General features: G+C 31.7%; 3 protein-coding genes across 9 annotated transcripts; 2 read left to right on the top strand and 1 right to left on the bottom strand.

The window, feature by feature from the left end:
• On the bottom strand, positions 1-3,721 carry LOC101213047 (ABC transporter F family member 4). 4 transcript variants are annotated; one of them, XM_031884227.1, is made up of 3 exons: positions 3,412-3,721; positions 3,227-3,309; positions 1-2,554 (listed from the first exon to the last, which is right to left on the bottom strand). In XM_031884227.1, exon 3 carries the CDS (start codon positions 2,536-2,538, stop codon positions 358-360), a length of 2,181 nt encoding a protein of 726 aa, XP_031740087.1. In that variant the 5' UTR covers positions 2,539-2,554; positions 3,227-3,309; positions 3,412-3,721; the 3' UTR covers positions 1-357. The 4 variants fall into 4 exon arrangements, with proteins under 4 accessions (XP_031740087.1, XP_031740089.1, XP_011653838.2 ...); XM_031884229.1 differs by having other exon boundaries at positions 3,436-3,721; XM_011655536.2 differs by having other exon boundaries at positions 1-2,551; positions 3,412-3,720.
• Positions 3,722-9,069: 5,348 nt separating this feature from the next.
• Positions 9,070-13,538, top strand: LOC101212806 (F-box protein SKIP24). Of its 4 annotated transcripts, none has more exons than XR_969293.2 (6): positions 9,070-9,403; positions 9,509-9,682; positions 10,166-10,328; positions 10,407-10,544; positions 11,418-11,802; positions 12,661-13,538. XR_969293.2 is itself a non-coding variant. In XM_004144257.3 (5 exons), exons 1-5 carry the CDS (start codon positions 9,177-9,179, stop codon positions 11,445-11,447), a joined length of 732 nt encoding a protein of 243 aa, XP_004144305.1. In that variant the 5' UTR covers positions 9,070-9,176; the 3' UTR covers positions 11,448-13,476. The 4 variants fall into 4 exon arrangements, 2 of the variants coding, with proteins under 2 accessions (XP_004144305.1, XP_031740308.1); XR_969292.2 differs by having other exon boundaries at positions 11,975-13,467; XM_004144257.3 differs by having other exon boundaries at positions 11,418-13,476.
• Positions 13,539-15,896: 2,358 nt separating this feature from the next.
• Positions 15,897-18,071, top strand: LOC101205447 (transcription factor MYB60). The gene is made up of 3 exons (XM_011655535.2): positions 15,897-16,178; positions 16,304-16,433; positions 17,030-18,071. Exons 1-3 carry the CDS (start codon positions 16,046-16,048, stop codon positions 17,826-17,828), a joined length of 1,062 nt encoding a protein of 353 aa, XP_011653837.1. The 5' UTR covers positions 15,897-16,045; the 3' UTR covers positions 17,829-18,071.
• The last annotated feature ends 5,018 nt before the right edge of the window (positions 18,072-23,089 follow it).

Below are 23,089 nucleotides of genomic sequence, written 5' to 3'. Positions count from 1 at the left end.
TTCATCAAAGCAATATAATGGTAGAAAGTACGCATTATTTCCACTATCTTACAAAAATCTTACTTCATAGTTCATTTCATCGACATTAATCTTTGTTCTCATTTTAAAGCATCAAACAAACTCAAATTGCATTTAGGTCTCATTCCATATTCGATATGAAGATCATAGCTCATATTCCATATTTGATAGAGCAAAAGTAAAGTTACCATCAACTTTATCTCATTACTCAACTAATTGCGTATATGTTAGACTTCATTAATCATAATACTTGAATTGTAAAATCAACCTTTGAAACTCAGAAAAGGATGAAGTAGAACGTGCTACTTGAAAATCCAACATCTTTCTCGAGATAACTGGCTAATCATCAACCTCAGCTTTAATCTGCTTTTGCAATTCTTCCTTGTATTCCTCGAAAGTGCCAGGGAAAAACTCCACAGTGCCATTTTCGACAACCCAAATTTCACTTTTTTCTTCATCGTCGCAGACACGTGAAATGAGTCGTGAATCATGACTAACCAGAACAACTCCGCCAGTGAATTCATCTAAGGCATCTGCAAGTGCATCAATACTCTGCATGTCCAAGTGATTCGTTGGTTCATCCAACAGTAATATGTGTGGCTTTGACATGGAAATTGAGGTAAAAACAACCCTGGATTTTTGGCCCCCAGATAATTTAGCAATTGGCGTGAGGTGATTGTGGCTTGGAAGTCCAAACTTCCCCAACTTAGCACGAACAGCCTCCTGCTTGCTTAGACCCTCTTGGTCGGGATGAAGACGAAGAAGATATTGAACTGGTGTTTCCTCCATTGTCAGAAGGTCTACAAAATGTTGCGAGTACCTCCCAATCCTTAACTTCTGACTCCTACGTACTTCACCTTCTGTTGGTATTAAATCACCTGCTAGCAGGTTCAGAAGAGTAGATTTCCCCGCTCCATTGGGCCCAACTATAGCAACCCGCGTTCCCATATCAATACCCACATCAACATCAGAAAGTCTAAAATCTTCCCTATTCGGATAGCTAAAGCTTACTTCAATCAACTGCAACAACGGTGGGGTGAGTTCAGTGGGTTCAGGGAAATGGAATTCTACACTGTAATCTCTCCACTTCCTAGGGGCCTCTGGCAGGGGCCCATCCTCATCAACCTTTCCCTTGGACTTATTCTTTGATGCTTCCTTAGCAGCAGCGAATTTTGCTCGATCTTTCACCTTCTCTTGTTGCGCCCTGCTTCCAGATCTCTTAGCTGCTTTAACCTGCTTATCATATATCTCAAACTTTTTGTTCATTTCTTTCCGACGCTGCTCGTACCCACTTTCAAAATCATCAAAATTTCCACGATAAAAATGAAGCCTAAAATCATGAAGATGAATAATTTCATTGCATACACTATTGAGGAAATCTCGATCATGAGACACAACAACAAGAGTTTTCTTCCACCGACAAAGGTACTCCTCCAACCAGAGAACAGCCCTAAGGTCTAGATGATTTGTGGGTTCATCTAGTAACAGAAGTGTTGGCTGAACAAAAAGAGCCCGGGCCAATGAAATCCTCATCCTCCATCCACCACTAAATGAACGGGTGGGTCGTGCTTGCATATCCTTGGTAAAACCCAGTCCAGCAAGAATTTTGGAAGCTTGAGACTCAGCTGCATCTGATCCCAAGAGCTGCAGCTTTTCATATAACTCAGCAAGCCTCTCTCCAGCATCATCATCATCATTTTCATCCTGGCCACCATCAGAATTCTGCAAATCAGCAACTTCTTGCCGAAGCTTGACCAGCTCCTCATTAGCAGAAACAACTGCTTGAAGTGCACTTCTATCATCACCAACCACCTCTTGTTCAACCAGAAGCACATCAATATTTTTAGGGACGGGTATCTTCCTCCAAGCAAGGAGTTTTAATAATGTGGATTTTCCCATACCATTAGGTCCAACTAAACCATACCTCTTCCCATGAGATATCTTCACTGATGCATTTTTTAAAAGCTCTTTCCCTCTAGCTGAGACAGAGAAATTATCGATTGTAATGTCTTTGACATTTGCATCAGCTTCATCATTACCATCAAGAACCGAAGCTCGACTGCCAATTACAACAGTGAAAGCATCATGGTCATCTTTTAGAGCTTCTTGTCTGGCCTGTTCTGCAGCATGGGCAGCAAACATATCTTTCCTCTCTCGTTTCTTCAACTCTTTATCACTTACAGCCACCTCCAAAGGCTTCAACTCAGCCCTGTCTTGCCAGGGTAGCCGTTTCTGGGAACTGGTGCTCTGTTGCTCCCCATCAGACACAATTTCTTCTTCCTCATCATCCGAGGGAGGGAGATCAATGCCATCAGTGTAAGCTACAACTTTCTTTGGAGCCTTTGCTTGAGGTTTAGCACCACCACTCAACGATGAAGATCCTTTTCTCGGTTTATCTGATTTCTGATCCATACTGGCAAGCATTTCTGACACTGAAAGCTTCTCTCTCTTCCCAGAAACATCTTTACCAGGCTTGACTTTGGTGTTTCCACCACCTTCTTCAGTTTTCTTCCGTCCCATTGCACCAATTAACCTGCTAAATGGAAAAAAGTTATCTAGCAATCAATAACCATCAAACATGAGTTGATCCCATCTAACACATAGTCTAGTAATAACATTGAACATCTATTTTCTGCAACACAAGGATCACATAGAAAGTGAAATAGTCTTAAAAGTTAAAAACAATAAGATGAAAACTACAACAGACAAATAGTTAATACAAAAAACGAGGGAAAAGCATTCACATTAATCTCAGAAAGTGCGAACACCCAAATTAGTTATAAAAAACGCAGATTTACTCAAACATCCACGCGATAATATCCAAAGTTAACTCAAATAGGTTCTCTTTTACTTACCAACAATAAATTCAATGCTAAATTACAAATTGGAACCACATCAAACTTAGTCCCATAAATTCAGTATCCATCAAGAACCAATTTTTATAGATAAAAAAATGAAACCAAACAAGTGATTGACATGAACTTTATGAAAACCAAACAAGTCCAAATGTACTTCCACAAATTCAAAACCCATAAGACATACTAGCACTAATACTACTCATGGACTTCATTGTAAACTCAGAACTCAACCACATATGTAGGACAATACAAAACTCACACGGCAGTGTAATATTAATTGACAGCACTAAGAACAATTTATGATATAAAAAAAAATTGAACACTCCACTCGATAAATCTTAGAATCTTACCTAAATTTGTGCCAACCACCCAATTTCGGGTTTCCTCACGACTGGAAAGCGGCTAAATTCTCCCAAGAATTCAAATCTAACACCTAAACATGATGAGTATTGTTATATTTAAGTCCAAGGTTAATAGGTGTTTCAAAAACTTCAAGAAACCTAACCAATTTACACTAAAATCATCAAATCCTTACCCAAATCTACAAGAGAGAGATAACCTGTGGGGACGGGGACTCGATGCCCGACAACACACAACTGCAGCGGCGTGAATTGATACCGGAGCGAGGGAGTAATGGCGCGACTCAGACAGACTCGGACAGCAGTGGCACGATGTTTCCAGATCTGGCGTAGACGGCGTATGGCGCAACGGCTGGTCGTCGTCCAACGTCGGAAGGGGTTGGCATAAAAGAAAGAAACAGAGGGAGAAATGGCTGCTTAAGAGAAGTTTCGAGATGGGGGTTACACCTCTCAAAGAAGGAGAAGAGGTTTTCTTTTTCTTTTTTCTTCTTTTTTTTCTAATTCTACTATCATTTTAATTAGTAATAATAATAATCATAATTAATAAAGAGCAAATGACTATATTGCCCCCTCACTCCATTCTTTTCACACACTTTCAAAATATCAAAGTCTTTAGCCAAACAAAATTAGATTCTCCAATTTCTCATCCAAATATTTTAACCTTTAGGAAGCGTTTGAGGAAATGAGTGATTTATGGAGGAATTAGTGTTATGATAATCTTAGTATTATAATAGTTTTAGTATTATGATAGTATGCGTTTGGAGGAATGATTATAGTAGGTAGTGTTATGATAGTATGTGTTTAGGGGAATGATTATCATAAGCAATGTTATGATAGTATGCGTTTGAGGGATAGATTATGATAGTAGTGTTATGATAGTATGTGTTTGGGGGAACTATGATAGTAGTTATGATAGTATGTGTTTGAGATAGAACTGGAGAATGAGTAAGAAGGAGAGGAATGAGTGGTGAAAAAGAGAGAAATGAAGGATTATGGATTATGGAAAACCTAATCTAACCTAGGTTTTCCATAATCCTTCCTCCAAACGTGGTGTAACACCCCTAAGCTACTAAGTTAATGTTTTATCTGTTATTACGTTGAATTTTGGGTGTTATTTGTGAGATTTTTTGAATTTGTGGAAATTAAATAATTTTGGGAGGATATTTAATTAATTTTGAGATTTGGAAAGTTTGGTTTTATTATTTTGGTTTTGTTAAAGATTGTGTGACTTTGGTAAGATTAAAGTTATTGGTAATTTATTTTGAGTATTTTAGTAGGTTATGGAAGATTTTTTTTAATAACTTGAGCATGAAATTTCGACCAATTGAATTCTACCATTTCATCATAGCAAAATTGTGATAGTCATAATTTAAATGGGTGTGGATAGTCAAGTTTTCTCATATTCAACCAATTCAAACTCTCAATCTAAAAAAAACTAGGCTAAATAAACAATGGGAATGGGCCCAAGCCCCCTGAGCAAATAGGCTCAGGCCCAAGTCCAGATCAACAGGAAAATAGATCCAAGACCAAGTCCACAAAACAAATGGGTCCAAGTCCAAGCCTGTCTAAAGCCCATGAAGTTTCTCTATAAATAGAGACTCTTGTCATTCCTTAATAGATATTGGATTGAAGGAAGAATTGAAGCTTTGAAGAATTGGATATTAACACCTCTACAAGCTCTCAAGATGTGCAAGTCTGTATCAACCTCGAAATCAACATCTTCTGAAAGATTGAAGACTTGGAAGATTAAATTTTCCTTGAATTCTAGAAGATCGAAGTTTAGATCGACTTGAGCTGCAATATCCTAAAAATCGAAGACTAAGAAGTTCTAAAGTTTTTATATTGTATTTGAGAGAAAACATCAAATGAGTAAATGTTAAAGATTATATTTACTATATCAATCAATATACAAAGTTCAACTCCACGAGTTACAATTCTTCAAAATCTTGTGTGAACAACTTCATTTATGAAAAAGAAAAAAAAGGAAATGTATAATTATTAAGTAAGGTATTGGGAAGATAAAAAGAAAGTTGATGAATGGATAATTAAAGGAGGAAAGAGATAATTGGGTTATTTCAAAAAGGAAAAGGAAATAAAATTAATAATAATATTTGCTGCTATTATTTTATTTAGAGGGGATCTTGAAAGACATGCCATTATTCATCTTCTTCCTCTTGAGAAACCCTAGGAGTAGTTCTTCCAACCTGCCCCCTCAAGATGGTATCTTTGCCTTTTTTGGGTTTACCTATCTTGAACCGAATATCCGTTTGGGTTTACTAGGCTCTGATACCATGTTAAATTTGATAGTATGGGGTTCCATCTCAAAACAATTTGACTATGTAAAGAGTAGCCCATCTATGTTATATAGAGTATGAGTCTTCTAATGTAGGACTCTTAATATCTCCAATACACCAGTCGCCACCATCTAAGCACAGAAAAAGTCTATCGTCACATCTTCTCTCTCCATTTGTCTCGAGGTCGAAGCGTCTTAGTCGTGCAGCCCAGCCGTTTGATTCCTTCAAGTGCGTCAACTTGTTGTTCGCGTTCAGACCGTCGAACGACTTTTGTCTTCCTTCGTGCGCTTCTCCTCCGTCCGTCGGTCATCTCTCTTTGTATGAAAGTTCACGACGTCGATGGGCAGCTGTGCATAACCCACGTAGTGGAGTCATTCCCTTTGTTGGTGAGCCATGTGTTCCAGCTAAAGCTGTCCCATTCGAGTCATCCCTTGTCACAAGCCGCGCGTCCGAGCCAATTACCCCTGTCGAGCAATTCCCTGTTTTGAGCCACTTCTTGGTGAGTTTTGCTTAGTTTTCGTTGGGTTTGGTACACCCAAATAAATAAGGGATAGTTGCAAATTTAGCAATTAAATTCAAAATAATTAAGTATATAGCAACATTTTTAAAAAATTGCAAATATAGCAAAATTTGTAAAATTCTATCAATGATAGAGTTTATCACTGATAGACCATCCGATAGATCATACGAGTCTATCAGTGATACAAGTCTATCAGTGATAGTTTTGCTATATTTACAATTTTTTTTAAATGTTGCTATATCCTTAATTATTATTCCTCAAATGGTCATCTATTACAATTACCTAATAAATAATTGTTTTGGATCTTAAATGAGTTGCATTTGGAATAGGTTGAATTACGTTGCTTGAAGGTTCAAGTGTTAAATTGAGGAATTGAGGCTGTGATTTTCCCATTCAAGGTTGTGTTGGATTCAACCTTAGTCTTGGGGTAAGTTTGCTTAATTAAACAATTGCGTGTTAGTTGACAAAATTGTTAATGTTAATTCTCTTCATGTTTAGGATTGAGAATTGGGAGGTGACTACAACCAAGGAATTGTTAGTGTAGCTAATCTCAAGATAAGAGATTCTCCCATCGGACCCCCACGTTAAAGTTGCATGCATGTTTTGTATTATGTGTTCTTTTAGTTAAGAGAGACATGTATGATAGAGACGTTATGACTACGACATAATATGATTGAGGCTTGCTATGGTTGAGTTATATTTGACTGAGCTATGATATTTATGATATGATATATCCATATAGGCTATGATGTATCCACCTATTTATGTCAAGATCACCACCTATTTATGCCTGTGTGGCCAGTTTTATGTGTGATTCGACGGGATCACCGAGAGCCCAAATGTGTCCCTAAGGGATCACTAGATAACGTGCATTTGGGAGCACAATAGTTAACAATAGTTATTTGTTCAAGATCATCGAGAGTCCAAATCTGTGTCCATAAAGGATCACTGGATAGCGTGCCTTTGGGAGCACAATAGTTAAAAATAGTTAGGTGGTACTTCTTACAGGACTCTAACAAAAATTTAATAGACACATAGCGGGGTAACAATAGTCCCTTACTTAATATAAATTTATACCCATTATTTTCTCCGTTTAATTTTACTGTGGTTCGCCATAGGGGATAGAGTTTTCTTCCGTGTTTAGGTTTCATAGGGGATAGTTTTAGTTTTCTTCCCCGTTTAGGTTTCAGTAATTATATTTTCATAAATTTATTTTAGAACACATTATTATGTTTTATTTTATTTATTTATTATTTCTATAGGACCCAAACTAGTATCTTAATTATTTATGTTTCTTTTATTTACTTTATTATTTATTTTAAAAAAATATTTGAAACGTTTTTTTTTAAATTTAGTATTTTTTTAAAAATAAAAAGTCTATCTTATTTTAAATGGTAATGACCTCAACTTAATAGTAAAGTTGGGTCGTTACACGTGGAAGGGGTCACTCGACTGCCCTATAGTTCTAGGGCCAAACTCCCCTAAATTTTACAATTTAAGAAACATCAGTATAAATAAAATGAAAAGTGTGCAACTTTATTTATTTCTTTATTTTTATATAAACGTCACAAATAGTTAACAAAAAGGGAAGCAAGAAAGTATTGAAGAAGGGATGAGAAAGAAAAATGGAAAACAGAGGTAATACGTTTTTTACGATTTTTGTTCATATAAGTGAAAAGTTTAAAATAATAATAACTTTTAACGTTTAAGTGATTTTTGTTCATATAACCAACGACATGTCTATTATTATTATTTATTGTTTGTTTAATGTTTAAGTGTATTTTTAAAACATTTAAAGGTTTAGAAGTACAATTAACACAAAATGCACATGTTACTCATTTTAGATCTTTAAGGGTAATTTGAAACTTAGCTCTAGGTGCATTTTTGACATGTAAAGTTTAGAGCATTTTTTATAATTTTTTTCGTAACAATAATAATAAATAAGTGAAATTATATAAAAAAAATACCCATCAACTCTTTATTCTGTGTAAAAACAATCTAAATTTTCAAAAGTTTGAAAGATATCATAAAACTTAAAAAAAATATTAAAAATACTCTTAGTTTTGGATGGAAACCGTTAAAGTTTTGTTCTAAAAATACTCAGCTATTGAAAGGTTTTAAAGATACACATGAACTAAAAAACATTAAAAAAAATTACTTTCACAATTGGTATATAAATTAAAACCGTTAACATCTAGTTGCAAAAATAACATTAAAAATTAACATAAAGTTTTCTTGAGTTTGAAAATAACCAATTTAAAAAAGATATATATTAACATTTTTTTTAAAAAAATTGAGTTTGTAGACACTATTTTCACCTCCATTTTCTTTATTTGTTGTTTGTTTTTTTAATGAAAATGGTCTTAGACTCCCCTGCGAGACAGAGACTTCCTCTTCGATGAGCTCCTCTAAAGTTTGTGAGACTATCTCACATTGTTGTATATTTCTTGTTTGAATAAACTCTTGTTTGTTAGAATGACTTAGCTCCTTCTATGTTTAGAGAAACTATTTTTCAATGAATCATAATGCACAACGTAACATTTCCTTCTTCTAACACAAGACGAAATATCTACACCAAAATAATACAAAATGTTGCTCTTAAGACAAACTAAACGACCAACCCTAGCCAAAGGACCAAGTGTCCTTTAAATATACGGAATGGAATCACAATGATCAACAATTCTAACTTCCATAACAACTAACCGCACACTTAATAGAGGAAGATTTTAGTAAGAGACAAAAAAAAAAGGTAACCACTAATAAGAAAAGTATCTTGCAAAATGAACATTTGTGGTGAGAAACTATTCCTTTCCAAAATAATATTAATGCAACGATATTTTCGATATGTAAAGTAATAGGATGTTAAGGATTTTAGTTGATATAGTGATTGTGTGAGTGATTTTTTTTTTTTTTGAGAACTAAGGGTAGGGATGTCTTTGAAGGAATATGGAAGTATAGAAGTATTTTGGGAATTTTTAATTATTTAGTGGAATATAAAGATGTAAATAAATGAGAAGAAAAGAAAAAAGGAGGATAGTTATAGTATTGTGTTGGATGATGTTTGGAATTGGATTCTAATGTGTAGGGCTCTTTCACATTCTTCATTTCCAACTTTGCAAACCCCAAAATGTCTGAATTGCCGGATGAGCTATGGAACCAAATTCTCCAAATTGGTGTCAAGACCTATGCTTTGACTTACAAAGATCTTTGTTGCGTCTCCATCTCTTCTCCTCGACTTCGCCGCCTCTCCGACCATGACTCTCTCTGGTCTCATCTTCTCTTCTCCGATTACCCTTCATCCTCTTCTTCTTTTCCATCTTCCGCTTCCTCCTCAAAGTCCCTTTACAAAATCAGGTACAAGAAAGGATTCATGAACCTGAACCATATCTCTTAATTTCTCTCTTCCAATCTCTCTCAATTCATTATTCTTTTCTTTTGTTCATCTTCTGTTTCGGTTAGGTTGGAGAGAGATAGATATAGGAAGAAAGCGGCGCATACGAGAGCTGTTCTTAGAAAGGAAAGTCAAATAGCTGAGCATTATAGGAGGGTTAGTCAATTAGAGGAACGGTTGATCGAGGAGACCGGCAAATGGACAACGTCCTTCACTGAATTCTCTAATCTACGCACAGTCAGGTAGGGTTCGGCAATTGATTCAAAATCCTTCAGTAATATTTTCTGTTTCTTTTCTCGCTTGGTGTTTTAGTGATATGTCATGTGTGCTTGTGCAACTTGGTTGCTTGCAATCTGTAAAGTTTTTTTATTGGAATTGTGTTTTCGTTGAGTTTTTAAAAGGGGGAGACTACAATAGCTGATTATTGTCATTGTATGTAAATTCAATAGAATCCTCTTACTTAAATCTTGAGTTCAACAACATCTGGGGTCGAGGCGCATGAATCTCTAACCTTTTGGATCGAGGGATATGCCTAAGCCAGTTTGAACTATGCTTAGGTTGGCAAGATCATTTTACTAGGTCGAGTGGTACTTCAGTTATTTGTTGATAACAAAGCCCAATGGATTCATTTGGAACCTTTTTACCTCTTCACGTGAATGCTAATATGTTGATTTCGGTTTGAAGTCAGAATTTTTAGATATGATAATTGTGTTTTATCGTTTCAGGGAAGCAACGGTAGCTTTGAATGTCTGGCAGCCTGAGGTCATTAGGGCAAGGCAGAAGCAAATTGTTGAACAATGCAGTGTATCTGTTGATTCTCGTTTGCGGACTCTTGATATGGAGCTCAAGCTTTGTAAGCAACAAATTGCTATTTTTCAAAAAGCACTTGTAAGTTTTGAATGTGGAAACATTATTTTTCTATCTGTTAAGAACTATAATTTTAATTTCTTATACTGCTTGCCACAGAAAGATGAAAAAAAGAGATTGGAATTAGCCAAAGAAGAGTTAACTTCATTGAAGTATCACCCTCTTAAGGATCATAAATATATGAATAGCAGTAATAATGACACTCACATCAAGAGGAGGTCCAAGGATGCAATAAATGTAAGGTTCTTGCTTGTTGATTATGCTTCAATTTTTTTTTTTATTGTGAATTTTGATAATTTCTTCGTGTTGCTGATGGTTTGGTTGCTATGAAATCTAACTTTCCCGTGAATTAATGAATTCTAATGTGTGCATGTGCACTGTGCTCTATTAGCATTTTTCTTCTTCAAACCATCATTATTGTTTTCTCATGATGTTACCGCTTCTCCCAGTTTTACTAAATAAACTCATTAGGATACTACATATTTCTTATGAAGGTATTTTCCTAGTCTGGCCATGGATTGATGCTCGCGTTCGTTGGTAGATTATCTGATGTCTTGAACTTAATGTCTTTTTTTAACTTTGACCTCCATAAATAACATTCACATAGAGGGTGGGGGTGGGTTGAAGGGAGGGGAGGTTTTCTTATTGTGAATGATTTGTAATTAGGTTGGAATCTTGGATTGATCTATATTTTATATTATATACTTGATTGATTAAGTTGTAGACACGTATATACTTTACCTTTTTTTCCCACAAATAAATTGGAAGAGAAAATTAGCTTACTTTTTTATTACTTCACTGTGGAAATTGTGGCTTACCTCTTTTTTCATTAGATACATAATGATAACCAAATGTTGGCACATCAACTGGCTTGTTTTCCTGTGGTTATTTTATTTTCTGGTTAAAATTTCTTCAACCTTCATGACCACAGTATTGTTTATTCCTCAACTTTCACCAGCCCTACTTAGATAATATATTCTCCTTTCTTGCCTATATTGGTACAAATGGTACTCACCCCTTATATGTACTGAATATGTTGCATGTTTGCTTAAAATCCAAGTGAGAACTCAAACTGATATGATAAATATACTTGATTACCAAATTTTCTAGAGCAAGGTAAAACAGCTACGCAGTACATGATTGGGGGAGCATTGCCTGTTGAAGAATGAGCCTGTCCTCAACATATAGGCAGTGGAACTAATAAAAACAGTTATGAATTCCGGTTGAGATGAACGTAACCACCAAAGTGTTCTGCACTAGGTGCAAAGTAATGATAAGATCGAACTGTTATATCAAACATCATATGGAGTTTTACATTTTATTCAAATGGGGAATTTTATAAATCAGTTGGAAGATCATCAATAAGCGCTTCTTTGACCCAAGAAAATATATGTCAACTCCCAATTTGGCCTACAGATAAAGAAACTCATGGCAAATTAAATCCAAGTCAGGACAACAACACTAATTAACTGTTGCAGTTCCCACGTTCATCCAGGTACTCCCCTTCACTCTTCATTTCTCTCCTTTCCCTCTCTTTGGCAGATTATCTCGTCTATTGTGTTCAAATTGGTCATTTTTTCTTCACCATTGCAAGTTTTTTCCTTCCAGATCTGTTTGTATGTGTGTGTTTTCCAGATTCATAGCTCTAAATGCTCTACACTTTTTAGATCCGAGACCCTAACCTCCTCAGCTGCCTCAAGGAAAACTAAAAAAAAATCACTCTTCTCGCAAGAAAGAGCTTAGTTATGTCTAATGATCAAATGATCAAGAGGTTCGTGGTTCATATCTCCCACCCACACTTGTACTCAAATCAGCCTCTTGGTGCTATCTTTCTTATTCCCTCATCTACTGTAGCTTCCTTGCCGTTGGTTCTTGTGTTTTTTGTATTTGAGTTAAAATAACAAAGGAATAGCTTGGTAGGGGACAGCTAGTGCTTGAATCTTGGTGGGCGGGAGGCAACTGCTTAAGCTTTGTTCTATCCTTTCAATATTAGTCGATGATAGGACATACATGTTCAATCTGTATTTTTGCTGCATGAATTTCTTCATTCCTTCCTTGAGAAAATTTTCTCTGATATGTTTCTGTCTTTGTTTTCACTCCTTTTTTATTCTATTTTTGTCTTCGTTTGTTTGATTGGATCTGTTTTTTTCCCGATTTAGTTTCATAAGTTTCATTTGTATGAAAGAAAATCAGTTATGGGTTGCATGAATGTTTCATGTTGGAATATCATTATGAACTGAGGATGTATTTGGTGCATGTGCGAGAGTAGGCCAAGATTACAAATTCATATAAAATTATATTAAACTATAATTGATACTAGTATATCTGTTTGAACATGTGTGATCGCAAATAGACTAGGAAAGAATTCCTTCCTTCATTAGGATGAGTTGTCATTCGTGTTTGGAAAGAGGATTGGTCTAGAGACTCCACGGGATATAGCATCGAATGACAATGAGCACTTGAGGCAGATGCGCATGTGGAAGGATCTCAAGAACATTATATTTCAGTTCCCTCTGATGTTTGGCACAACAGCCACTGTATACAAAGACTGTTGTAGGTCTGACTCCAATAGGGACTAAAATTGGTGAGGTAGTAAGAAGAAATGAACAACATATCACTCAAGATATGTTAAACGTGGTATGGATGATTACAATAAACATGCAAACAAGGCAACAGCTTGAGAGGATTGCATCTTGGTTTAAATCAAAGCATGCTATGGTGGAGTCCAGGCAACGAAAGGAAGTGGTGGAGAGAGATTCCCTCAATTGTTAGAGTTGTTCCAACGGGTTAAGGTCAAACTAATGGATATCATATTCACGAATGTAGATGGAGCAAAAAAATTCCTTGCCTATTCCAATCAAGCTGAAAAGTACTTGTTGAATGCACTCTTGGGTAAAGGTGAATAAATAGCCTGTCTTGCAACAAAATCAATTTGCTTGGTTTGGAAAAGAACAAATTTTTTAAATCAACTCAATTTGATCCTTTTTTTTTTTCATATTAAAACTGTGTTTACTTGTTTTTTTTCTTTTAAGTTTGAACCACAGACTTGTTGATTCTTAGCGTACACTAGTGTCAGTATTATTATTGCACGTTCTTTTATCTATATTTTCTTACCGGTTAACATAGATGTGAAGTTATTGTGTTGTGTATTTACTGCGAATTCTATGTACTACGCCTATTTCCTTGTAAATTTTTCTTAACCAATTTTATTCTTTAAATATTAGGTCAAAATCACCTTTTTGTTTGTATTATACTTCAGTTCCTATTCAAATTGGATTCTGTATACTTTTTGGTGGTCTTAAATCAAGTCGAATCGAACTGATTACAGCTTACTTTTTAATTGTCTAATTTTAGACTACAAATAAGAGAAAAGATGTCACATATTTCCATCTAAAATTTAGTGAAATGAATGCTATTTACAGGGTGATTTTATTTTGTAACAAAAACTCAAAAGTAAAAGCTAACCCTTGAGAATGATTTAAGATTTATTGAAAATAGGTAATCTAAATTTAAAACTAAGCTAAAGGATTGAGTAATAGATTTAGGGTTTGTTTCAAAAACTATTTTATTTCTCGCCTTTATTCATTTCAGGCTGTTTAATAGAATGTAAAAATAGTACAAAGCAAAATCCACTCTTACAAAAACCAAAATATCACCCAAATATTAATAAAAAGGATGATGTGATAATGCACACACACAAATGGGTTACATATTTTGTTTCTAATTTTATTCTGTTTCAATTTCTTCTTACTATGGTAAAAAGAATCAGATTGATGAAGTGGAGCTTATTATAATAATTGAAGTTCTCAATTATTATAACTCATTGTATTATAACTTTGGTTGAAATTGTTGACACTCCAAACATAAACTATTAACTATTATAACTCATAATCAATCCAATCTCTTAAATAGCCATAAATTTTAATATTTAGATATTGATCTTTTTTATTTTTCTAATTAAATTGAAAAGTCTTAATCCCATTTTGCAGTTTGACATCTCAGTGAGGCTCAATTAAATATGAGGTCCCCATGGAAAGAGAAATCAATTTAAGAAAGGGAAAGGATTGTGATATTATAAAATCCTTTAGTATCACAACTTCATTATCACCTCTCAATTCTTTTTACCTTATTAACTAAATCACGACTTAACATGAGCATATAATTCGACTAGCTATAACCATATTATTAAGATTAACTCCCAACTTAAAAGTTCTAAAAATTTGAATCTTTCATCTCTAAATGTTACTAAAAAAGGGGGGGAAATTAAATGAGGATCCAATATGTATATTGTACAAATTTTTATGTATTCCATCATTTATATATGCATTGTATTGGGATCTTTCTATTATGTTCAATTATCATTATTTCTTTTCTTTTCTTTTTTTAATCCAACATTTGTTTCTTACTAAAAAAACATACATTTTTTCCAACTATGTTGTTAGCCTTAAATATTTTATCCTAATATTAAAATTAATTAATGTTACATGTAAAATTATTAGCTAAACTGTTTTCTTAAAGAAAACTAACCCTTTCATATAAAAAGTACCATTTTTTACCCTTTCAAATGTTAAAATCTTTTTGGGTAGTACTTAGATGCATCCCGAATGTATTCATGCATTTTGTGCATATTCTTCTCGTCACTTATATTAAATAAATAATTAAAATATTTCGCAAGAAAAAATAAGAAGATTTTTCAACGTCGAAAATTTTAATTGAAAATTTGGTGAGATGATACTTAATATGAGTAAAAATAATATATACATGTATTCAATACAATAACATATATATATATATATATAAATATAAATACATAAGATATATAATTCATACGAAAAAAATATGAACCCTATGCCAAAACCAATTACATGATATTCCCTATATATTCCAAAATTCATCTATTAGATAACAATTTCCTTTTTAGCTTTTTATTTTTGAAATGTATGGTTTTCACCCATATCTTTAAAGAAATACTAAAATTTATAGTTAAATTTTTTTAAAAAAGTTTTTTTCTTTTTTGTTTTTCAAAACTTGGTTTTGGTGACTTTTTAAAACATGAGTTTAGCAGGTGATAAAACATTAAAATTTATGAGTGAAAAAGCAATGTCTATGAACTAAAGTGGTAGGAAGAACAACTGAGGGTTACCAAACATGGTATGAACTAAAATTTATGTGTATTTAATTAGACATTTTTAAAGTTCAAGATGTAAGAAACATACAAATCAAAACCTAATTTTTTTTACATTCGAGAGCATTTTGGCAAACTTACTCACCATTCAACTGGACAGCTTTTCTAACCCTACAACATGCATTTAGATGTCAATGAAACCTGTAAAATATTAAATCTTAGGTAGACGATCACAATTACATATAAAGATTGAGTTTATAACCTCTTAACTTTTGATTAAGATCATGTCTCATATTTATTACCGGACTAATCCATAATAGTTAAAAATGGAAACACGGTTTCTTCTCCGGTGCGTGCTAAACTTGTAATTTAACATTAAAAAGAAATGAAAAAGGGTTTGGCACACATCTGAGTTAAGTCATGATCTGTATTTAAGCAATCACATGGTGACAACACTATTTGGAGAGAGAGAGAGAGAAAGAAAGAAAGAGAAAAGTCTCTCTCTAGTCTTTATATAACAAAACAAACAACAACAATAATATGAGTTTTTGAGTCTCAATTTACAAGTTTTAAAGAGAGAGAGAGAGAGAGAGAGAGAGAGAGAGAAAAGAGCATGGGAAGACCTCCATGCTGTGATAAAGTGGGGATAAAGAAAGGGCCATGGACTCCAGAAGAGGACATCCTTCTTGTCTCTTACATTCAACAACATGGCCCTGGTAATTGGAGATCTGTTCCTACCAACACTGGTATTTCTTTTCTCTCTCTTATCCCTTTTTCACGATCTACGTATCTACCGTCTTGTTTGGTAATTTCTTGATGGTTTATGGTAAATTATTTTAATTTTTCTTTTATTATTATATGTTGGTCCTAGGTCTCCTTAGATGCAGCAAAAGTTGTAGGCTCAGATGGACAAATTATCTTAGACCTGGAATCAAGAGAGGTAACTTTACTCCTCATGAGGAAGGAATGATCATCCATTTGCAAGCTTTATTGGGTAACAAGTAATTATCTTCATCTCTCTCTCTCTCTCTCTCTCTCTCTCACTCACTTCTTACCAAAGAAAGAAGAAGAAGAAGAAGAAATTGTTCTTTCCATATTTGTGTTAGGAAAAATTTAAGATAATCCTTTAGTTTTTTAAAATTAAATTTGTTTTTCTTTTCCTTTTCTTTACTGTGAATTGTATTATTATCTATCTTAAGTATGAGAGTTGAGTTTTTTAAAAGTTATTTTTTAATGTTTTAAAAACTTAAACTTTTAGTTTTTCTTAAACTAATTTTAAAAAAAGAATAAATAACAAATAATAAAAAAAAACAAATAATTAAATAAATAAAATACAGATATTCCGTACTTGATAGGTTTAATTTTCAAAAACCAAATAGTTTCTCCCTGATTTTTTATTTCTAATTTTTGGAGCAAATAATATTTGAGAGGTTGAAAAATACAAGTTAATTTAGATTGGTTGTTTTGATATGATGTTAAATGTTTCCATTTCAATTCAAAAGATGATTTAAAGTATTATATGCTATGAGGATGAATTTAATTGAATAATAAATTATTTCATATTGTTGGACGAATTTTTGTGGCAAATTCATTACAGATGGGCTGCAATAGCTTCGTATCTTCCACAAAGGACGGATAATGATATAAAAAATTATTGGAACACTCACTTGAAGAAGAAGCTCAAATCTGCATTTGAAGATAACAATAATTCTCCTCATACTTCCAAGTCTTCAAATCACTCACCAACCTCTGAATTTTTCTCAAAGGGTTTCTTCAACAATATTGATTCTTCCAAGAGGACTTTCGATTTCGATTCCGCCTCCTCCTCTTCAGCTGCCTCCTGTTTCGGCCCGAATCGGTCCTCCACTGCCTCCTCCTCCTCCTCCTCAACTTATTACTCGAGTGCCGAGAACATCTCACGCCTACTCGAAGGATGGATGAGATCTTCTCCAAAGAAAACCGATGACAATGAGAATATATTAATCCATTTCCATGAGAAACAAAATCATGACAATGGAGATTCTTCCATGGTTTCCATTCAAGGGTTAGAACCGAAAACCGAGGAAGATGGCGGTGACAGGTTAGTGCTCGGGAAGGAGATCGAGTCGTCCATGGTAGTATCGCCAGAGAACTTGAACAATGATGATCACAATGTGGGAGTTTGTTGGGAGAAGTCTAGTAATTTTGATGTTGGTAAGATGATGAAGATCAAGAAGAATAGTTTTGAAGATTGCGAAAATGATAATATAATTAAGCAAAATAGAAGTGAAAATAATATTAACAACAACAACAACAATAATAACAATAATCCTCCATTGTCATTTCTTGAGAAATGGCTGCTTGATGACACTGTTGTTCAAGTAGAGGAGATGATGTCATTATCACCAATGTTCTAACAACTTCGTTTCTTCCTTTTTTTTTTTCTTTTTTTTTTTTAAATTGAAACTTTTTTTCTTCTTAATTTTAGGGTTTGACTTCAATGAGAGATCAAATGTAGAGAGAAAGAGATAGAGAGAGGTTCTTTTTCTCTCACTAAAATGTAATATTTTTTAGATTTCTCAAATTTCTTAAGCTTAATTAGTGTTACGTTGAATGAAAATTCTCAACCCTTTATATAATAATTAATTGTATATAAGCAATTAATTACTTTGATGATCATATATTATAAGGTTTCTTTCTTCCATTCTTATATTTGAATTGAGATTGTCTCTACTTGGGACTCAGAAGGAATTGAAATGATTAATTTAATTAGAATTGGCAAATATGTATAGCTTAGGTATTTGACTAAAAGGATTGAGTTTGTATAATATAATCAAAAGTATTATTACTAATTTTAATTAGTAGTCGACCTATAATTATATTTCACGTATACACGCACTATTTGCATCTAATCCCATGCAACATATTTTTATACATTAGTTATACAAAATAATTTTGACATCCAACTTTAACGTACAATTAAAAACCTTTAATTATTAAAATTTATTAGGGAAAATCTTTATATCTATGAGTTAATTGAAAAAAAAAAGAAGATCAATCTTAAAATTAAAATAAATATGTTCCCTAATTAATTGTGCATGCCAAATTGTCAAAGGAAATGATTAATGCATCACAATAATGTTGGATTTTTTTTAACAAAAAAAGAATAATTTCATAGCCTTTCAATTTAACATATGAAAATTATATTCTTATTATCAAATCATTAAAGAAAATAAGAATGTATTGTGATTATAATAGATATAAATTAGACTTATAAAAAAAACAATAAATCAATCTTTTGAACACATGTGTTTATAAAATTAACCTCTTTTTTTCCTCTCAAACCATATTGAAATGAAATGAATCAATTGAAAATACCAACAACCCGAGGGACCTACTTGGTTAATTATTTTGTTCTTTGGTCGTTCTTTTTTGTTTATTTTCTCAATTTTACTATGTTCTTAGATTTTTCCTTTTGATTTTATTACTTTCTACTTTATTGGGGAAAAATAGGACCATATATACTTTTAAAAAATATATACTCTTAAACCTAAACATACTAGTTTTTATTGTTCAACAAAAGTTCAAAAAATATTATTTATGTAATATTATAAATGTAAGGGAATTAATCATTTTAATTTTCAAAAATAAAAAATTAAAACACAAAAGATAATTATATATATGATTATTAGACATTTATTTTTAAAAATAGAAAAAAAATATATTTTATCACTAAAAAATCAAATTAAATTTCAAACGTAGATATTTTATCAAATGTTATGTTTGTGTTTATTTTTAAAAATTGCGTGTTAAATAAATTATATAATTTATTGGATATTTTGAAAAGTTGAGAAACTTTTAGAATTATGTTATTGAACATAAAATTTAATATATGTCTAGTAGATTAAATATTTTATTTATTTATGATTGTGATAGGACACAAAATTAAAAGTTACTAAAGTTTTAATTGAACTAAAAGAGTATTGAAAACATTGAAGTCTATTTATTACAATAACATGCATTTGGCACCTCTTCTTTTCTCTCCTTTATGCATACAACTAAGAGAGAGATAGAGTAACAAAATTAAATTAAACCATTCTCTCTCATAATTCATACCATATATTTTAGTTTCTTTTATTCAATTTTCGTTTAAGGTTATTTAGGAAGTTATAGTTTTCATATCACCAATTAAATTACACTTTCAAATGTTAATCAATATCAATTTTTGTTTACGTAAACTAAAATGATAGAATAAATTGTTTTAAGTGACGAAATTGTTGAAAATATTTTCAAATATAAAAAACAATGATGAAAACATATATATCTACGTTTATTAGCAATTATAAGTGATAGATGATATTAATCCATTTGTAAATAATTTAGTTGTATTTGAAAACAAAAGTAGAGAGAATATTATTAATTATTATTACTTAATAGGTATAGATGAAGTGAAAAAAAAAAAAAAAAAGTAGAAAATGTCACGAAAATCTTGCAAAGGAAAAATGGGTTGCCCACAAATCGTTCTTGTTTTGGTAAACCTATGAGAAGAAAAAAAGGAAGAAAGGAAGAAACTTGTGATCTTTTTCTTCAACTTTCGGTGTCTCTCAATACTCAAAACCCATCTCTTCTCTTCCCCAATTTTGCCCTTTGCCCCTTGCCCCCATTGCTTATTCCCTTTTTACTTTTACCCATTTTCATATTTATAATTATTATTAGTATACAAACATGAAACATCCCATCCAAACTATTAGTACTGCGTTTCAAAATTAGGGTTTATACTCTTTCTAACTTTCTTTTTCCTTTAAAAATTGACGTGCAAATAAATTGCTTATATGTCTACTACTTAACCGTCTTTCATTTCCGCCGGCCATATCCTTCTTTAATCGTCCCTTCTTATTTCATCACATATTATATATATTAGAATTTTTCTTTGACAACTTTATTTCATCTCAAAGGGTTTCTCTCTTTAATCGATATGCTAAGTTGCTAACATTTTTCTTCTATAAAATCCTTTGCTTGGTAAGTGGAAATTGGAACGATTGATTTGAAATCAGTTCCGATGCTTGGGTTTTAAAATAATTTCAAACATTTGAATTCGTTTAGAATTTCAAACATTTTAATTTATTTTATAAATTTCTTCCTAAACATCCTACTCAAATCTCTCTCCTTTCTACCAAACTTTCTTCCTCCTACATAAAATCCTTCAAATCATTTTCAGTGATGATTATTTATTTTCAATATAGTATGGTTTTATTTTCCTTTGTCGTGGGTATTCAAACAAGAAATACAATCATTTCATACTTTTAAATTTTAAATCCCAATGTTAAATAGAGCATAAAGGTATTTTTAAAACTATTAAGTTCAAGGTAGTAATAATGAAACTTTAAAAATTCAAAAGTATTTTTTAAAATTAAAATAAAAAATTTGATGATAAGGGTAGGTATTTTATTTTTTTACTTTTATTGTTTTTATGTTGGAAGGATGTTGGTAAAACATTTTAAAGTTTTAAGATATTTATTTAATCAAAAGTACAAAGTTAAAAGCACATTTCTTTAATAATATAAATACAACATGTAAATCATATTTGTTACAATGTGATATTTGATTAAATCCTATAAATACAACAAATAAATTTATTTGATTAAATCATATATAAATACAGCATGTAAATTGTTGGGATTTTTTTTTATAAAAAAATTAATAAAAATTCTTTTTATTATTTAATAACGTTTCGTTATTTAAATAAGGAATATTTTTTCGTTAAAGATAAAAGATTTTTCTCGTTTATACAAATCTTTTATCTATATCTTTTTATTAAGAAGATCCTGAAAACTATCATGAGTCTTAAATAACGAAGCTATTAGCTTGATTTTGTGTTAATGTAAACGGCAAATTTACTTAATCTCTTGAGGAAATATTGTTCTCGAAAATATTCAAATTACCTTCTTTATTATAATAAATTATGAAGATCTACACGTGGTTTCATTATGTACCAGTTGATAAGAAATATGAATGAACACTAGAAGGGTTAACTGTGGTTAATGAATTCAGCGAATTGCTTGAGTTTCAAACACAAATTCAGAAGGAGTCGGTATTTGATTAAGTTTTTTTTATAACTTAAAGAATGTTGTCGTCTGCTCATTTGAATCTTAATAATATTTCTTATATGAGTAGAAAGCTTTCTAGACATAGGTGATATTCGCCGAATTGGGTTAACAAAGTTTTATGTGTTATTTGCTCCTTTAGTTTCTTTAGCTATTAATTCAGTTAATTTCTCGATACAGCTAGATGATATTATTGATCATCACGTTTATTTGATAAATCATATAAATACAACAAATAAGTTTATGCATTTTTTATTAAATAAATATCCCATGTTGACATCGTATGCTTTTTTTAGTCCAAGAATGTATTGTGAAGACCTAGTTGTCTACTCTTAACCTATTGTGAACTATATATTTTCTTTTTACTGATTTTAGCAATCGTCCAATGGTGACAGAACAATAAAGCCTTAAAATCATGTAATTGATGTTTAATCCATTCAACCAGAATTGACAACTATGCTTAATTTTTTAAAATAGATTATTATGCACTTGATTCTTAGTTTATTTTTATGAGAAAATATATCACTCATAAAATTTAAAAAAAAAAACTATTAAAATTGATATGATATAAATTAAAATTATTTGAAAAATAAAGGTTCTTTGAATAAGAGGAAATAATGCAATATTATTCATCAAGTATCAATAGGGTACATTAATTCACCAATTATGATAAATAATGAACAATTACATATCGAACTAGATCAATGAACATAAGAAAAACAATGAATAATACATAAAATAAAGCAAAGACATATTTCATTTAAACACATTTAATAAGGAAATGCTAGACCTCAATAAAAAAAAAATGCTATAATTACTTAAAATTAATTCAAAATAATAAAGTTTTTAAAGTAGAACTCAAAATAATTAATAAGTTACTATTGAAAAGATGCCATTATTCATTTGGTCATTAAAATGCACAAGCAAGCAAGAGAGAGATCATCAATTAGGTGTAAATTAAATGAAAGCTTGAAAAGAAAGGAATAAGGAAACACATATAAAAGTAAGTTTGAGATTGATTTAAGATGAATGTACAAAGTTTTTTTCCTTAATTTCAAAAATAATAATACATACATACATTTATATATAACACTTATGATTGAGTATTGATAAAAAAAAGATATACATACTATATGCTGCAATTATCATAACTTTTTAATAAAAAAAATTGTTTAGTCGTATTATAACTTTTTACACGAAATCGATTAAAATTTGTCCACTGATTAAGTTATTTACATTTTTTCTAGTACAACAACATTGGTAGATAGTTGATAAAAACTTTCCTCTCTAAAATAAAAAGTTATATTAATTAATACAAAGTTAAGTTAACGTTGATGAATAAGCCATATACGCTCTTATTATAGTTCACAATTCAATAAAATGTAGTTCAAAACTCTACCGTAAACTTAAATTTATAAGTGAGACATTCTTTACTCTTGACATTATTTTACTTAGGCTAAATTACAACAAAATGTCGCTCAACTTTGTGGTCTGAGTAAACTATATCCCTAAACTTTCAAAAGTCTAAAAAATATTCTTAAACTTTAAAAAGTTAAAAAAATATCCTTAAACTT

This window comes from Cucumis sativus, chromosome 4, assembly GCF_000004075.3.
Source record: "Cucumis sativus cultivar 9930 chromosome 4, Cucumber_9930_V3, whole genome shotgun sequence".
Taxonomy (NCBI): Eukaryota; Viridiplantae; Streptophyta; class Magnoliopsida; order Cucurbitales; family Cucurbitaceae; genus Cucumis; species Cucumis sativus.
This window is presented reverse-complemented; position numbering and strand designations above follow the sequence as displayed.

Coding starts and splice junctions, on each gene's coding strand:
- LOC101213047 (XM_031884227.1), bottom strand. CDS start 2,538: ATGGGACGGAAGAAAACTGAAGAAGGTGGTGGAAACACCAAAGTCAAG.
- LOC101212806 (XM_004144257.3), top strand. CDS start 9,177: ATGTCTGAATTGCCGGATGAGCTATGGAACCAAATTCTCCAAATTGGT. Junction 9,404..9,508: donor AAGTCCCTTTACAAAATCAG/GTACAAGAAAGG, acceptor TGTTTCGGTTAG/GTTGGAGAGAGATAGATATA. Junction 9,683..10,165: donor TCTAATCTACGCACAGTCAG/GTAGGGTTCGGC, acceptor TTATCGTTTCAG/GGAAGCAACGGTAGCTTTGA.
- LOC101205447 (XM_011655535.2), top strand. CDS start 16,046: ATGGGAAGACCTCCATGCTGTGATAAAGTGGGGATAAAGAAAGGGCCA. Junction 16,179..16,303: donor ATCTGTTCCTACCAACACTG/GTATTTCTTTTC, acceptor TGTTGGTCCTAG/GTCTCCTTAGATGCAGCAAA. Junction 16,434..17,029: donor CAAGCTTTATTGGGTAACAA/GTAATTATCTTC, acceptor AATTCATTACAG/ATGGGCTGCAATAGCTTCGT.